Source organism: Bos indicus x Bos taurus, chromosome 2 (genome assembly GCF_003369695.1).
Source record: "Bos indicus x Bos taurus breed Angus x Brahman F1 hybrid chromosome 2, Bos_hybrid_MaternalHap_v2.0, whole genome shotgun sequence".
Taxonomy (NCBI): domain Eukaryota; kingdom Metazoa; phylum Chordata; class Mammalia; order Artiodactyla; family Bovidae; genus Bos; species Bos indicus x Bos taurus.
The window spans coordinates 101309360-101327538 of record NC_040077.1 but is presented as its reverse complement, the minus strand read 5'-3'; the positions used below and the strand labels follow the sequence as shown (position 1 = coordinate 101327538).

The following is an 18179-nucleotide window of genomic DNA, read 5'->3' as shown; positions in this document are numbered from 1 at the left end:
TTGGCTTAATCCTTATGTATTTAACATGGCACAATATTATGAATAAATATTTTGATTAATGTATTTCCTCAGGGATTTTTAATGATATTTTCAACTCTTAAATATAGTCAACATTATTATCAAATTACAGGCATTAAAATTTTCATTTGCATATGGTTTTAGACTTTTTAATACATTCCATAATTCTAAACTCTAAAAATAATGCAAATCTAATTTCCTATTTTGCAACCTTATGTCTGAAAAATGCTAATTTAACATCCTAAACTAGTATTCATAATTATTGACAAAATGCCGAGATCATCATTGGTTGATGTCAGAATCACAGTACTTCTGGCAAAAAACAATTACTGCTTAACAATATTCAATAATACTATACAAAATGCAGCTAAATTTGCTGTAATAAAGCAAGGTATTAGCATGAAAGGGTATTTAATTATTCTTGAAGTGCACCATTAACAGGCCAGGGTGGCATCACACAACATGATGACATAAATTGGCTTATCAGAGTTAAAAGGAACTTTCACTCCTCTTTACATTTTCATATCATTATATTTAAATGGCAATCTATTTTATATAAATACCAAAGATATCATGACAAAGATATTAAATAAGATTCCATGTTTTCATTAAGCAAATCAAAATATAAAATAGCCCCTAAAGAAGTTGAGAGTTATGTGCAAATATGCTGTAATGAACAATACTAAATAAGAACCTGAAATGTTAGATCCATGAATTAAGGTAAATTGGAAGTAGTCAAACAGAAGATGGCAAGAGTAAACACTGGAATTTTAGGAATCAGTGAAATAAATTGGACAGGAGTGGGAGAATTTAATTCAGATGACCGTCATATCTACTACTGTGGGCAAGAATCCCTAAGAAGAAATGGAGTAGCCCTTATAGTCAACAAGAGAGTCTGAAATGCAGTACTTGGGTGCAATCTCAAAAACAACAGAATGATCTTGGTTCATTTCCAGGGCAAACCACAGTAATCCAAGTCTATGCCCCAACCACTAATGCCAAAGAAGCACAAGTTAAACAGTTCTATGAAGACCTACAAGATCTTCTAGAACTAACATCAAAAAAAGATGTCCTTTTCATCATAGGAGACTGGAATGCAAAAGTAGGATGTCAAGAGATACCTGGAATAACAGGCAAGTTTGGCCTTGGAGTACAAAATGAAGCATGGAAAGGCAAACAGAGTTGTGTGAAGAGAATGCACTGGTCATAGTAAACACCCTCTTCCAACAACACAAGAGACAACTCTACACATGGACATCACCAGATGGTCAACACTGAAACCAGACTGAGTATTTTCTTTGCAGCCAAATAGGGAGAAGCTCTATATAGTCAGCAAAAACAAGATCGGGAGCTGACGGTGGCTCAAATCATGAACTCCTTACTGCCAAATTCAGACTTAAATTGAAGAAAGTAGGGAAAACAACCAGGTCATTCAGGTATGACCTAAATCAAATCTCTTACGATTATACAGTGTAAGCAACAAACAGATTCAAGGGACTAGATCTGATAGATTTCCTCAAGAACTATGGACAGAGATTCATGACATTGTACAGGAGGAGGTGATCAAAACCATCACCAAGAAGAAGAAATGCAAAACGGCAAAATGGTTGTCTGAGGAGGCCTTACAAATAGCTGAGAAAAGAAAAGAAGCAAAAGGTAAAGGAGAAAAGGAAAGATACACCCATCTGAATGCAGAATTCCAAAGACAGCAAAGAGAGAGAAGCCTTCCTATGTGAAAAACAAAAACAAAAAAAAAGGGCAGGGGGGCGGGGAACAATAGAATGGAAAAGACTAGAGAACTCTTCAAGAAAATTAGAGATATCAAGGGAACATTTCATACAAGTTGCTAGTGCTAAGTCATTTCAGTTGTGCCCAATGGACTACAGCCTGCCAGGCTCCTCTGTCTATGGGATTCTCCCATAGAATCCTGGACTGGCAAGAATACTGGATTAGGTTGCCATTCCTTCTCCAGAAGATCCTCCTGAGCCAGGTCTCCAGCACCACAAGCAGATTCTTTACTCTCTAAGCTACTAGGGAAGCTCTGTTTCATGCAAAGATGGGCAAAAAAAGAATAGAAATGGTATGGACCTAACAGAAGCAGAGGATGCTAAGAGGTAGCAAGAATACACACAAGAACTATACAGAAAAAGATCTTAATGAGCCAGATATCCACAACGGTGTGATCACACACCTAGGGCCAGACTGCGGAGTTAAGTGGGCCTTCGGAAGCATCACTACAAACAAAGCTAGTGGAGGTGATGGAATTCTAGCTGAAATATTTCAAATCCTAAAAGATGGTGCTGTGAAAGTGTTTCACTCAATATGCCAGCAAAATTGGAAAACTCAGCAGTGGCCACAGGAAGGAAAAGGTCAGTTTTCATTTCCAATGCCAAAGAACGCTCAAAGTACTTGCACAATTGCACTCATCTCACATGCGAGCAAAGTATTGCTCAAAATCCTCCAAGCTAGGCTTCAACAGTACATGAACCAAGAATTTTCATATGTACAAGCTGGATTTAGAAAAGACAGAGGAACCAGAAATCAAATTGATAGTGAAGGACAGGGGAGAACAGTGAAGACTGGCATGCTACAGTCCATGGGGTCACAGAGAATAGGACATGACTTAGAGACTGAACAACAACAAAAAATGTTGATACCTTTAACTTTATAAAGGTATGGTGGTTTCTAAACCACCACCACCATAAACTTCTTGGGAGGATGGGCTTCCCTCATAGCTCGGTTGGTAAATCATCTGCCTGCAATGCAGGAGACCTGGGTTAAATTCCTGGGTCAGGAAGATCCCCTGTAGAAGGAAATGGCAACCCACTCTAGTATTCTTGCTTGGAGAATCCCATGGACAGAGGAGCCTGGCAGGCTACAATCAGTGGGATCACAAGAGTCAGACACAAGTTAGCGACTAAACAACTACTGTCTTTAACTTTTCACATGTCTGATCACCATTCAAAGCCTCTAAAGAAGTAATTTCTTTTTCCATTAGTCATGTGAGAGTTGGACTATAAAGAAAGCTGAGCACTGAAGAATTGATGCTTTTGAACTGTGGTGTTGGAAAAGACTCCCGAGAGCCCCTTGGACTGCAAGGAGATCCAACCAGTCCATCCTAAAGGAAATCAGTCCTGAATATTCAATGGAAGGATTGATGCTGAAGCTGAAGCTCCAATACTTTGGTCACCTGATGCAAAGAACCAACTCATTGGAAAAGACCCTGATGCTGGGAAAGATTGAAGGCAGGAAGAGAAGAGGACAGAGGATGAGAAGGTTGGATGGCATCACTGACATGATGCATGTGAGTTTGAGGAGGTTCTGGGAGTTGGTGATGGACAGGGAAGCCTGGCGTGCTGCAGTCCATGGAGTCGCAAAGAGTCAGAAAAGACTGAACGACTGAACTGAACTGAAAGTAGTAATTTATTTCTCTTATCTGTGACTTATGTGACTGCAAAAGACATTCAATTAACTGCATAATGATTCTCACTTCTTTTAGAGTAAAATATATTTCACAGATAGAGGGAAACTGTGTTATAATGTATAGTTGCTGCTGCTGCTAAGTTGCTTCAGTCATGTCCGACTCTGTATGACCCCATAGACGGCAGCCCACCAGGCTCTGCGGTCCTTGGGATTCTCCAGGCAAGAATACTGGAGTAGGTTGCCGTTTCCTTCTCCAATGCATGAAAGTGAAAAGTGAAAGTGAAGTCGCTTCAGTCCCGTCCAACTCTTAGTGATCCCATGGACTGCAGCCTACCAGGCTCCTCCGTCCATGGGATTTTCCAGGCAAGAGTACTGGAGTGGGTTGCCATTGCCTTCTCAAAATGTATAGTTGTCTTCACAAAAACTAAACTGTTGACTATTTTAGTAACCCATTGTTTGGTTTACAGAGGGAAGACAAATGGCTTTTCTCCAGTATTTAGGGAAATTGTTTCCATAATTTTACAGGAAATAGTTTAAACCATAAGAATTAACTTTTAGAGCACAATCTCATATGCTATAGAAAAATATAGGGAAATTAGCATGGCATATCAGGAAAAGTGAGGTGAAAGTGAAAGTTGTTCAGTCTTGTTTGATTCCTTGTGGCCCCACAGACTATACAGTCCATGGAATTCTCTAAGGAATATGGGTAACGTTTCCCTTCTCCAGGGGATCTTTCCAACCCAGGGGTCAAACCCAGGTATGCCGCATTGAAAGAAAGTGAAGTCACTCAGTCATGTCCGACTCTTTGTGACATACAGACCCATGGACTGTAGCCCACCAGCCTCCTCCATCTATGGAATTTTCTAGGCAAGAGTACTGGAGTGGGTTGCCATTTCCTTCTCCAGGGGATCTTCCCGACCCAGGGATTGAACCAAGGTCTCCAACACTGCAGGCAGACACTTTACCATCTGAGCCACCAGGGAATCCCTAGTGGGATTCCTGCATTGAAGGCAGATTCTTTACCAGCTAAGCCACAAGGGACACCCATGAATACTGGAGTGGGTAGCCTATCCCTTCTCCAGATGATATTCCAGACCCAGGAATTGAATTGGGGTCTCCTGCATTGCAGGTGGATTCTTTACCAACTGAGCTATCGGGATACTAAAACTGGCTTGAAAAGTAAAATTATACAACTGTCTAAGGAAGATTAATCCAATTTATAAGAGCAAGTTTATGGCAAAAATATTCAATGTCACACAGAATGGACTACTGGAGAACAGTCTAGGAGGAAGCTAAGGTTTTTCCATGAAGATCAGCTTTAGAAGGGTGGGAGTGATAATTAAAAAGAAAAAGGAGCAGTGTGATAGGTAGTTTAAAGGTAATTTTGAAAGTCCCCCATAATCTCCTCCTTCAGTTCAGTTCAGTTCAGTTCAGTCGCTCAGTCCTGTCCGACTCTTTGCGACCCCTTGAATCGCAGCATGCCAGGCCTCCCTGTCCATCACCATCTCCCGGAGTTAACTCAAACTCACGTCCATCAAGTCAGTGATGCCATCCAGCCATCTCATCCTCCGTCATCCCCTTCTCCTCCTGCCCCCAATTTCTCATGATGTACTCTTCCTTAATCCCCCAATTTAATTTAATTAAACTTGCTCTTCCAATGAAAAAACTTCAAGATAAGCTTGTTAGGTACTTTTCTATCAGAGTTTTAACCCCTAAGTCTCCCCTTCCTACATAACCCCAGTACAAAAATTCAGAACTTGCCAACTAATGTGAAAAAGGCATCAGTGGGAGCCTTGATCAGTGGGAGACACTGAAAGGAGAGTATCAAAGATGATAAATGACATATTTTTGAATTGACTCTTTTAGTAGATTGCAGTCACTATTAAAAGAAAGTTTTTAAATGAAGAAATTAGCTTATTTATGAATTAAGATGATTTGTGAATTTAGTTCAGTTCAGTTCAGTCGCTTATTCGTGTCCGACTCTTTGCGACCCCATGAATCACAGCACGCCAGGCCTCCCTGTCCATCACCATCTCCTGGAGTTCACTCAGACTCACGTCCATTGAGTCAGTGATGCCATCCAGTCATCTCATCCTCTGTCGTCCCCTTCTCCTCCTGCCCCCAATCCCTCCCAGCATCAGAGTCTTCTCCAATGAGTCAACTATTCCCATGAGGTGGCCAAAGTAATGGAGTTTCAGCTTTAGCATCATTCCTTCCAAAGAAATCCCAGGGCTGATCTCCTTCAGAATGGACTGGTTGGATCTCCTTGCAGTCCAAGAGACCCTCAAGAGTCTTCTCCAACACCACAGTTCAAAAGCATCAATTCTTTGGTGCTCAGCTTTCTTCACAGTCCAACTCTCATATCCATACATGACCACTGGAAAAACCATAGCCTTGACTAGATGGACCTTTGTTGGCAAAGTAATGTCTCTGCTTTGAATATGCTATCTAGGTTGGTCATAACTTTTCTTCCAAGGAGGCAGCGTCTTTTAATTTCATGGCTGCAGTCACCATCTGCCACAATTTTGGAGCCCAAAAAAATAAAGTCTGACACTGTTTCTTTTGAGGCAATGGTACCATCTCAAGATGGAAATTATAAATAGATAAATTATTGGTGTGCAGCTAAGTATGTTAATATGTAGCTTTGAAAGTCATCAGCAAAGATGTTATATTTGAAAATATATTATGGAATTACATTTTAGAACCCAGCAAAATATCTGGGGCCCATCTTAGTACATCCATGTTATATAGTAACAAGATAATAGGACCACTAAATCCTCAGACCATTGAGTATTAAAGATATGGGTCATCCATTTTCTTCCCCAAGATACCTTCCCAACCCAGCAATCAGGCCCACATCTCCTGCTTGGCAGGCAAATTCTTTACCACTGAGTCTCCTGAGAAGCCCCCAGCTCACCACATAAAGAACTCCAGTGGATGCTGGTTAAACAAAGCATAAACCCTGAATGAGAAATTTAAAAAAAAAAAAAAAAAAGGGAAGAAGTATATAAAGTACATGTTATGATTAGAAATAGACTGTTTGACTATGAATATTTTCTTAATATATATCAATTAATGAGTTTTTTCTAATCCCTCCCTTAGTATTATGTGTTTCAAGTTCCTTCCCCCATGCCCTGCATCCTTTCCACGTTTCTAGCTCCTACTAGACAGACTCTTACATCATACTCTTCCTACGTGCTGGACCCAGTTCAGTTCTGATAATAATGTTCTTCTCCCAGTGTGTCCCCAACATAGGAAAATGCCCTGCCATTGCCAATCTCTGAGCTGTCTGCTTCTTTCCTAGATGACATCTTAGATCTTCTGTAACCTATATAACCAACTCCATATATTATAGTTATTTTGTTCAAAATGGTCCAAAGTAGTTCTTTTTCTGACTTGAACCCAAAATGATACCCTGATTTTTCCTGAATGAAAAGGCAAAACATGGCAAAAACTCATTAAGTAACTGCTTTTAAAATTGCAAAAGCAAATAAAACATTCCTTCTAGCCTATTTTTCTTCACTTTTATACAGAGGATACATGATAAAGCTTTTACATGTAGACTAAAGGCCAAGAATCGATCCCTAATAAAAGGAGGGAAATTGCCTTGAGAGATACACACTTATATGTCAGGACTAAAGAGAAAAACAAAGCTTGGGCTAACTTTAGAGCACCCCTGCCGCCAGCACATACACCAGACCTGGCATCTTACCATAGCGAGAACAGTAGGATTGGGGCAGGGGGATGGGGAATGGGACAGGAAAGGCAGCCTCACTAAAATATACCATGTGCTTTAACCTCAAAGTTCCAAAATGTCTCTATTTATTTGGCCACTGTTGGAGCAATGGCCCGGACAGCCTTCCTGCCTGCTCTGCTCCAACATCCCTGACTGTCACCCACTTACAGACAGCCCACAGTCAGTTGTCACACACCCTTAAACACAGAAGAAACTCATTCAAGCTTGGAATTTTGATTATGACACAGAGCTCAATATCTTTAACTACTAACCTGAAACAATCATTTCTAAGTATGAATTAATATGTTAAAAAGAATGCCTAAGCCACATTAGAAAAGGAAAATGTTTCTTGATGAAAACCACCACTATCACACCCCAAATCCTTAGCTCTAATTTTTTTTTAATTATTGTGAGTGCTATATTTGCTCCCTGACTTAATAACCTCTGTGGAGATATATAAAGATTATCCAAACAAGAAGAAGCACAACTTACTGACAGCAATGGAGTCACCTACCACCCCATTTGGAAGAGACTCAAACTACAGGCAGGAGGAGACGTGGGAAAGCTCTATGGTGACAGAAGTGGAGGGTCAGTTCTGATGGGACTTTGAAAGCATAGCAAAGCTGGAGGCGGGCTGAGGGGATTCTCCCCCAAATACCAACAATTTAAAAATTAATATTGTTAATAGAACAATGAAACACTAGTCTAAACATCACAAAAAGGTGATTATCAAATCCTTAATATAATCTATCATTAAAAGTATTTGGTTCATGTTTTATTCAAATGTTACATATGACACTAGATTCCAAGGAATACCTTTGAGGAAAAAACATTAGAGATATTAGCTAAGTGATTATTTGAATTCATTAAAAAAAATATCTGTTGTTGTTATAGCATTACTACCAGGAGAAAGTTATTATATCTGCAAATTTTTTCATTCTTAAATGTCAGATACTTTAGAACTCACAGGTAACAACCACTTTATAAAAACATTCAATATCTCAGCTAAAACTTTATGCAATTTTCATGAAAAGAAACTAAACCCTTCATGGGTTTTATGTAATTTTCTTTCTTCCTGTTTTTGATTTCTTTGACCAGACATTTTTAATACCATTTTTCTGTAATCACTGCAGAAGATTTGAACTATCAGCCTGATCGCACAGCAAAGGCACTAAGACATAATGAGGTTCTTAAATGGGGCATTAATTCTTTCCATTCTGCTTTTTTAAAAGACTGATGAAAGTCTGAAGTTTTAGTATGAGAAAATAAATAAGGGATGACTTGACAGTTATTTCTCTGGACAAAGAAAAAGGAGCAGAAATGGCCATGATTAAGTTTGAAAACGTGGCAGAGTGATCCACTGAGCTGTCTCCACCACTAATACATGTGTGTCCCTCAATTACTACTAATATTCAAGAACCTGCATTTTCCATCTATAGTCCAAGTAGTTTGGAATTCATAACATCTAAATTCATTTTGCAATAAAATAATGATACAATGTGAGTCCATGAATCTGAATATCTGAGAGTTAATTACAGATCAATGGAAATAAAAACCATACCTTTGTATTAACTTTTGCCTTTGCTTTACATTTGCTTTGTTCTCTGGCTTCACGAAGACGTTTTTGAGTAGGACCTTCTGGTGCATTTTCCTTTTTACAAGTAGGAACAACTGAAAGATAATACAACTTACTCTTAATGTTTATACTGTTTGTCTGTAAGAAATACTTTAACCAAAAAAGAAAGCCACATTCATCACACATGTATTTTTGAAGTACTAAAATAATAATATTAAAACCATAACAAAATGTTGTAAGTGAAGTTTCAAATTCATTTCCCAAAAATGCAGGGTGGTAATGCTGCAAGGTTACTGAATTGGCTTGGCGAGCCAGCTGAAAAGCATGTAAGCCAATCTCCAATTCAATTATATCTAAATTCCTGCTTTCATGAGATTTCATGTATTTATAAACAAAGCTGAAGGGGGTCAAAGGAGAGAATTGTAAGCAATAACAAAAATTTCCCAAGTGGAACTGGATAATAAAGAAGAGATTTTTAAATGAAAATTGTATTAATAATATATACTCTATGCTTCACAATGTTGAAAAAAAACAGAAAACACAGGGTAACATTCCAAAGTAGTTGTAATATTCGTGTCTAAACTCCCATGGACATAAGGGACAGTCCTAAGGAATCATTTGAGGGGAATATAAAAGTGATATAAAAACTCTGTTTCTTTTTCACATCTTTTCATATACATATACATGTTTAGGTATACATAATTTCCTTCTGTATTTCTAAACAGCCAGCTGATTTCAAATAATTAATACGATTATAATCATTAACTCTTAAATAACTAAATGTTCTAATTTATAACATCAATATATGACAGAGAAAAGACAATGAATACAAAAATATCTCAAAGGATTCTTTGTCAAGTTCCTCAAATAATTATGATGTTAAAAAGGTGAGGAAGCACATGCTAGCTAGCATTTAGTTTCTTTCCTGATCCAATTTTTCCAACTCAGTACCAGTTTCAAAGAAGAAAACCATGAAAATAACCCCCACAATAACATAAAAGCCAAATGTTGCATAAGTTAATACTACATAAAAGTACTTTAAAAACTTCAAACACTAGGGTATTCAGACTGTCTGTCTTCCCTCAATGGTGCTACAAGTTAGGGTCTCACAGAATCTGTAAATCAAAATGTGGAGGAAAGGCAACAGTTACAACTCGTTGAGATTAGAGAAAAACTTTCACTTCAAATTCTCTTTTATGGCATTTTCCTCTTCCATGACAACAGTGAAAGCCTGGTATTGATGATTTAAAATAATAATAGCTAGCATTTATGCTTCATTGATGATTTACTATATAACAGCTACTTGTCTAAACAGCATATGTGTTATTTCATGACAGCCTGGCAATAACTCTGTGTAGTTCACTATCTTTTGTTCCCTTTTACATATAAGGAGAATTTGTATAGCAATATCTACAGGGAAGAAAGGAGAAAGCGATAGAGAGATCCAGGATTCCAGTGGATAATTCTATGAGAAAACCTCATGTAGAATGTAAAACATTACTAAACACCAATTTTCAAGAAATAAAATAAAAAGCAAGAGACAAACAGCAAAATGATAAGGATAAATGAAAGTAAAACAACAAAAAAGTGCTTAGTTTACAAGTATATGTAGTTGTTCCACAAGCAAAATGAAATTACAAGAATTTACACTTCAATAATATTTTAGGAAAAAATTCAACATTTGCAACAAAAACATGAGAATATACATTGCACAATGTATGTGTAATGGAAAGAAAAATAATACTTCTTAATCATTTCTCAAGGTACCAATAATAGCATGATTTCCACTATCAGATAACATTCACTTTTATATTGGACAAATGAGAGGCTCAAACACTGGGTCTTTGTCACATTCATGGTTAAGTGAAAACTACTTTTCAAAAAGCTGCCTCATTTGAAAAGACCCTGATGCTGGGAAAGATTGAGGGCAGGAGAAGGGGACGACAGAGGATGAGATGGCTGGATGGTATCACCGACTCAATGAACATGGGTTTGGGTGGACTCCGGCAGTTGGTGACGGACAGGGAGGTCTGGCGTGCTGCGGTTCATGGGGTTGCAAAGAGTCAGACACAACTGAGTGACTGAACTGAATTTTTCAAAATTCCACAAAATGCTTCTTAATGTTTAGTAATATACTAACAATGGCCATTTCCCCATAAGAGCATCCTTATATTTATCATCTGATATTTGTTAATGAAAAGGCCTATAGTACTGACTGCTGCTATGCCAGTTTTTACTTGGGCACAAACATAGCTTAAGGAAGGTACAATTCCTTAAGAGAAATAAACATCAAATAAACACATTTTTAACTTACAGAAATTATAGTTATTGTACTCCCAATGCTAAATTTCACCCATTAAACCACTTCTTCACAGATGTGCACATTCAATTCAGTGTTAACTAAAAGAATATTAAGGCCCCTGGTTAAATGTCAGATATGCATGAACATATTCATTTAACAAATACGTAAGTTCCTATATTATATCAGTCCTAACTCCAATATAGATTAAATACAGCTGAAAAGAAAATAATTTAACTGAAAAAATATCATGAAGAAAGTATCCATAATTTATCACAGGGAGAAAAACAGAAAATATCCAAGAGATTAGAAAGCTCAAATAAGATCAAAGTATACATCTAATTAGAATTAAGAAAAAGGTAATAGAGAAAAAGGGAAAGAGCTATATTTTAAATGATGACATGTATCTATCTAAACTAGACCATTTACTACAAATAGTCATAAGAAACTGACATCCTGTAGTGCAATTCTGAGCAACAAAAAATACCCAACCCAAAAAGCAATTACTTAAGCTAAAACCTTTGCTCTACTAAATATGACATCTGTTTGTGATGCTCTGAAGTCAGTTTCACAGTTTTTCACTTCTGAAATGATTTTGAATTTCTAAATATTTTTCTTGAATTCATAGATTCCTATCATAAATTATAAGATATCATAAAATATATGTTTCTTTGCAGCCTCATGTGAAATCAAAGAAATATCAGCTAACACAAACAGAATTAAAAAACAGCATATGAAAAACTTTTTGAGTTTATGTAATTTGCACAAAACGTTTTATCTCATAACATGTCATACTGAAAGGTTTTCTGTGTAGTTTATTGTAAATATTAGATACACAATACTTCCAATTACAACAAAGAAAACTGTAATGTAACTATCACTTCAAATATCTAGTTGATAATAATCATTAAATCATAGTTTCTCTTAGGAACATTTCTACTATTCTACATACCACACAAGAGCAAACATAGAATTATAAACACTTTTCAGGTGAGAAACCTAACTGCTGCTTCTGCTGCTAAGTCACTTAAGGGGTGTCCAACTCTGTGCAACCCCATAGACGGCAGCCCACTAGGCTCCTTTGTCCCTGGGATTCTCCAGGCAAGAACACTGGAGTGGGCTGCCATTTCCTTCCCCAATGCATGAAAGTGAAAAGTGAAAGTGAAGTCGTTCAGTCATGTCCAACTCTTAGCAACCCCATGGACTGTAGCCTACAAGGCTCTTCCGTCCATGGGATTTCCCAGGTAAGAGTGCTGGAGTGGGGTGCCATTGCCTTCTCCGGAGAAACTTAACTACTAAAGTATTAATAACATTCTCTCTCAGTTCAGTTCAGTCGCTCAGTCGTGTCCAACTCTTTGCGACCCCATGAATAGCAGCACGCCAGGCCTCCCCATCCATCACCAACTCCTGGAGTTCACTCAGACTCACGTCCATCGAGTCAGTGATGCCATCCAGCCATCTCATCCTCTGTCATCCCCTTCTCCTCCTGCCCCCAATTCCTCCCAGCATCAGAGTCTTTTCCAATGAGTCAACTCTTTGCATGAGGTGGCCAAAGTACTGGAGTTTCAGCTTTAGCATCATTCCTTCCAAAGAAATCCCAGGGCTGATCTCCTTTAGAATGGACTGGTTGGATCTCCTTGCAGTCCAAGAGACCCTCAAGAGTCTTCTCCAACACCACAGTTCAAAAGCATCAATTCTTCAGCACTCAGCCTTCTTCATAGTCCAACTCTCACATCCATACATGACCACAGGAAAAACCATAGCCTTGACTAGATGGACCTTTGTTGGCAAAGTAATGTCTCTGCTTTTGAATATGCCATCTAGGTTGGTCATGACTTTGCTTCCAAGGAGTAAGCGTCTTTTAATTTCATGGCTGCAATCACCATCTGCAGTGATTTTGGAGCACCAAAAAAATAAAGTCTGACATTGTTTCCACTGTTTCCCCATCTATTTCCCGTGAAGTGATGGGACCAGATGCCATGATCTTTGTTTTCTGAATGTTGAGCTTTAAGCCAACTTTTTCACTCTCCTCTTTCACTTTCATCACAAGGCTTTTAGTTCCTCTTCACTTTCTGCCATAAGGGTGGTGTCATCTGCATATCTAAGATTATTGATATTTCTCCCAGCAATCTTGATTCCAGCTTGTGCTTCTTCCAGTCCAGTGTTTCTCATGATGTACTCTGCATATAAGTTAAATAAGCAGGGTGACGTACAGTCTTGACGTACTCCTTTTCCTATTTGGAACCAGTCTGTTGTTCCATGTCCAGTTCTAACATTCTCTCTAGGTGTAAGCAATTATGGATAATTTTTCCAATTTGTTATCATTTAAATTCTTCCATAATAAACATATAATGTTGTCAAAAAAATATGGTAAATTTAAAATTCTTTGAGAACTACTCCAAGTGAGTCCAAGTTTTCGCTTGTTCCTTAAATTCAGATTAAATAACAAAGTAAATGGTAATAAAGTCACTGCTTCCTAAATTATATTTAATCTAAAGAATTTCTACTGCCATATAAATTTCTGCTCAAAATAAATGAAAAATAGATAATAGATAAAATATTTTAAAACTTAAACTAAATTGAGAAAATAAAGAGGGAATGAGTTAAATATATGAAAATAATTGTGAAAGACAGCAAGATTTATGAAGAATCAGCAGTTAGTCAATAAAGCAACTTCTTCTCAAAGAAGTTGACTAAGTAGGGTTCCAGTTGATCAGCCAATCTGAGTGATAACAGTCTGAGATCACATAGCCAAATGCAGAAATCAATCAAGAGGCTTAGGAAAAGGAACTGTAAATCCTTTATAAAAATAGAAAGCCTTTATAAAATAGAAATCCTTTATAAAAATGTTTCAATGGTTTTCATGGTTTCAATTCTCGATAATTCAAGTATCAGAGTCCTTTGAAAAACATTACATACTGAGCCTTTTCTTACAGAGAAAAAAATGAAGATTCTGGAAAGAATGGAACTTTGCAATATCCTCTGTTGAATGTATATTTTTTAGATGGTTTCTAAAAAAAATAAATAAATAAATAAATAAAAATAAATAAAAATGTTTATAAGGAGCACAGTATTATTCAGTACATAATTTAAGGAATTACTTTTATTCAGGTAATTGAGATCTACTCAACTTAAATAAAACATGTTTTCTTCATTTGAGTTTGAATTTATTTTGATCAAGTCACTTCAAAATACAGGTTAAAATGTAATTACAAAATTTATCTTCAAAGTAACTTATAAGTGTCAGTCTAGAAAATCATGAATTCATTTTTAATTAAATATCAGGAGATAATTTCATAAAGGAGTTATCTATAAACCATTAGTTTATTTTAATAGAGTTGTCAAGGATAAATAAAATCACAAACTAGTAATTAGAATGTAACATTTAGAGGTTAACTGATGTAAGCATCAATTTAATGTACAATTCCTCAACCTTTAAGCCTTCTTGTGTTTATTATTTTTCACAATCATTATTTATTTCAAGAGTTAAGAGTTCCTGAGATTTTGGTATTTTAATCCTCATACTTATATTTGATTGTGTTCTTTCTGAAATGAAATATTTTCTGCTCTATGCTCTACTAGGAAACAAGCCTTTTCCAAATGCAAATATCTGAGCCCAGGTGAAAAAAACCCAGCTATATGGAAGCCACCAGCTACATCCTCCCAGATAGTGATAAGGAGCTGGGGGATGTGAAAGGTGGTCACCCACCACATCCACCATCTCTTACTAGTAAACAAGGAAATAAGAAGTGAACAATAAAGAAAGCAGAATTGGCCCCAGATAGTTAGATGCATACGAAAGAAATGATTTCAGCAAGACCAGACACTTGCATTTTCCAAAAAATTTGTTGTTGTTCAGTTGCTCATTCATATCAAACTCTTTGCAACTCCATGGACTGCAGCACACCAGGCTTTCTAGTCCTTCATCATCTCCTGGAGCTTGCTCAATCTCGAGTCCATTGAATCAGTGATGCCATCCAACCATCTCATTCTCTGTCGTCCCCTTCTACACCTGCCTGCAATCTTTCCGAGCATCAGGGTCTTTTCTAATAAGTCTGCTCTTCACAGCAGGTGGCCAAAGTATTGGAGCTTCAGCTTCAGTTTCAGTCCTTCCATTGAATATTCAGGATTGATTTCCTTTAGGATTGACTGGTTTGATCTCCTTGAGTCCAAGGGACTCTCAAGGGTCTTCTCCAACACCACAATTGGAAAGCATCAACTCTTCAGTGCTGAGCCTTCTTTATGGTCCAATTCTCACATCCTCACGTGCTTACTAAAAACCAAAGCTTTGACTATCTGGAACTTTGTCTGGCAAAGTAATGTCTCTGCTTATTGATACACTGTCTAGGTTTGTCACAGGTTTCCTTCCAAGGAGCAAGCATCTTTTAATTTCATAGCTGCAGTCACCATCTGCAGTGATTTCAGAGTCCAAGAAAATAAAGTCTGTCACTCTTTCCAATGCTTCCCCATCTATATACCATGAAGTGATGGGAACGGATGCCATGATCTTAACTTTTTGAATGTTGCGTCTTAAGCCAGCTTTTTCACTGTCCTCTTTCACTTTATTTTTTTTTAACTTTTTTTTTCCTCTTTCGCTTTAATCAAGATGCTCTTTAGCTCTTCTTTGCTTTCTGCCATAAGGGTGCTGTCATCTGCATATCTGAGGTTACTGATATTTCTCCTGGCAATCTTGATTCTAGCTTGTTCTTCATCCAGCCCAGCATTTCTCATGATGTACTCTTCATATAAGTTAAATAAACAGAGTGACAATATATAGCCTTGACATACTCCTTTCCCAATTTAGAACCAGTCTATTGGTCCATGTCCAGTTCTAACTGTTGCTTCTTGACCTGCATACAAATTTCTCAGAAGACAGGTCTGGTATTCCCCACCTCTTGAAGAATTTTCCACAGTTTGTTGAAATCCACACAGTCAAAAGCTTTAGCATAGTCACTGAAGCAGAAATAGCTCTTTTCCTGAAATTCCCTTGCTTTTTTAATGATCCAATGGATGTTGAAAATTTCATTTCTGGTTCCTGTGCCTTTTCTAAATCCAGTTTTCACATCTGGAAGTTTTCAGTTTACGTACTGCTGAAGCCTGGCTTGGGCAATTTTGAGCATGATCTTGTTAGCAAGTAAAATGAGTGCAATTGTGTGGGGTAATTTGAACATTCTTTGGCATTGCCTTTCTTTGGGATGGGAATGAAAATGGACCTTTTCCAGCCCTGTGGCCACTGCTGAGTTTTCCAAATTAGCTGGCATATTGAGTGCAGCATTTTCACAGCATTGTATTTTAGGATTTGAAATAGCTCAGCTGGAATTCCATCATCTCCACTATCTTTGTTTGTAGTGATGCTTCCTAAGGTCCATTTGATTTCACACTCCAGCATGTCTGGCTCTAGCTGAGTGATCATACCATCACGGTTATGCAGGTATTAAGATCTATTTTCTATAGTTCTTCTGTGTACTCTTGCCACCTCTATTTAGTATCTTTTGCTTCTGTTAGGTCAACACTGTTTCTGTCCTTTATTGTTCCCATCTTTGCATGAAATGTTCCCTTGTTATATCTAATTTTCTTTAAGAGAGCTCTAGTCTTTCCCGTTCTATTGTTTTCCTCTATTTCTTTGCATTGTTTACTTAGGCTTTCTTATCTCTCCTGCAGTTCTTTGGAAATCTGCATTCAGATGTGTATATCGTTCCTTTTCTCCTTTGCCTTTCCCTTCTCTTCTTTTCTCAACTATTTGTAGGGCCTCCTCAGACAACCATTTTGCATCTTTGCATTTTTTTTCCCCTGGGGATGGTTTTGATCACTGCCTCCTATACAATGCTACGAACCTCCGTCCATAGTTCTTCATGCACTCTGTCTATCAGATCTAATCCCTTGAATCTATTTTTCACTTCCACTGTATAATCAAAAGGGATTTGATTTACGTCATACCTTAATGGCCTAGTTGATTTCCTTACCTTCTTCAATTTACATCTGAATTTGGCAATAAGGAGTTCATGATATGAGCCACAGTCAGCTCCCAGTCTTGTTTTTGGTGACTGTATAGAGCTTTTCTCATTGGTTGCAAAGAATGTAATCAATCTGATTTCAGTATGGCCACATGGTGATGTCCATGTGGACTAGTCCCTTGTCTTGTTGGAATAGGGTGTTTGGTAAGACCAGTGCATTCTCTTGGCAGTACTCTGTTCACCTCTTCCCTGCTTTATTTTGTACTCCAAGGCCAAACTTGCCTGTTATTCCAGGTATCTCTTGACTTCCTACTTTTGCCTTCCAGTTCCCTATGATGGAAAGGACTTTTTTTTTTTTTTTTTTTTGCTGTTATTTCTAGAAGATCATGTAGGTCTTCACAGAACCATTCAATTTTAGCTTTCAGCATTAATGGTTGGGGCATAGACTTGGGTTACTTTGATACTGAATGGTTTGCCTTGGAAATGAACCGAGACCATTCGGTTGTTTTTGAGATTGCATCCAAGTATTGCATTTCAGACTGTTTTTTGACTGAGGGCTGCTCCATTTCTTCTAAGGGATTCTTGCCCACAGTAGTAGATGTAACGGTCATGTGAATTAAATTTGCCTATTCTGGTCCATTTTAGTTCACTGATTTCTAAAATGTCAATGTACATTTTTGCCATCTCCTGTTTGACCACTTCGAATTTACCTTGATTCATGGACCTAACATTCCAGGTTCCTATGCAATATTTGTTCTTTACTGCATTGGACTTACTTTCACCACCAGACACATCCACAACTGGGTGTTGTTTCCACTTTTGCTTAGCCTTTTCATTCCTTCTGGAGCTATTTCTCCACTCTTCATATTGGGCACTAATGACCTGGGGAGTTCATCTTTCAGTGTCATATCTTTTTGCCTTTTCATACTGTTTCCCATGCATAGAAGACCGCTAAATCTCTTCTTATGAGAGATTTGGATTTTCTTAATTAAGAGTAATCTTTTAATATTCAGAGTACATGTCACCTTGCTGCAAACTTGTATATAGCCTGGCTCCTCCCCACTCCTTGGAGGTTGTTCTCTGGGGCACCTGAGATACTCTCTTCTAAAAAAATCTAACTCTCAACATTTAGGTTGCATGTATCTTTTTTTCTAGTCAACATCTTCTAAAAAT

At 37.6% G+C, this 18179-nt stretch overlaps 1 protein-coding gene across 2 annotated transcripts in view; it reads right to left on the bottom strand.

Moving 5' to 3' along the window:
• Nucleotides 1-18179, bottom strand: part of SPAG16 (sperm associated antigen 16) — a 1067206-nt gene that overhangs the window by 988199 nt on the left and 60828 nt on the right. For both annotated transcript variants that reach the window (XM_027566726.1, XM_027566736.1), the window contains exon 9: nt 8739-8848. In XM_027566726.1, coding sequence (XP_027422527.1) covers nt 8739-8848 — 110 coding nt within the window. The remainder of the gene's footprint in view (nt 1-8738; nt 8849-18179) is intronic.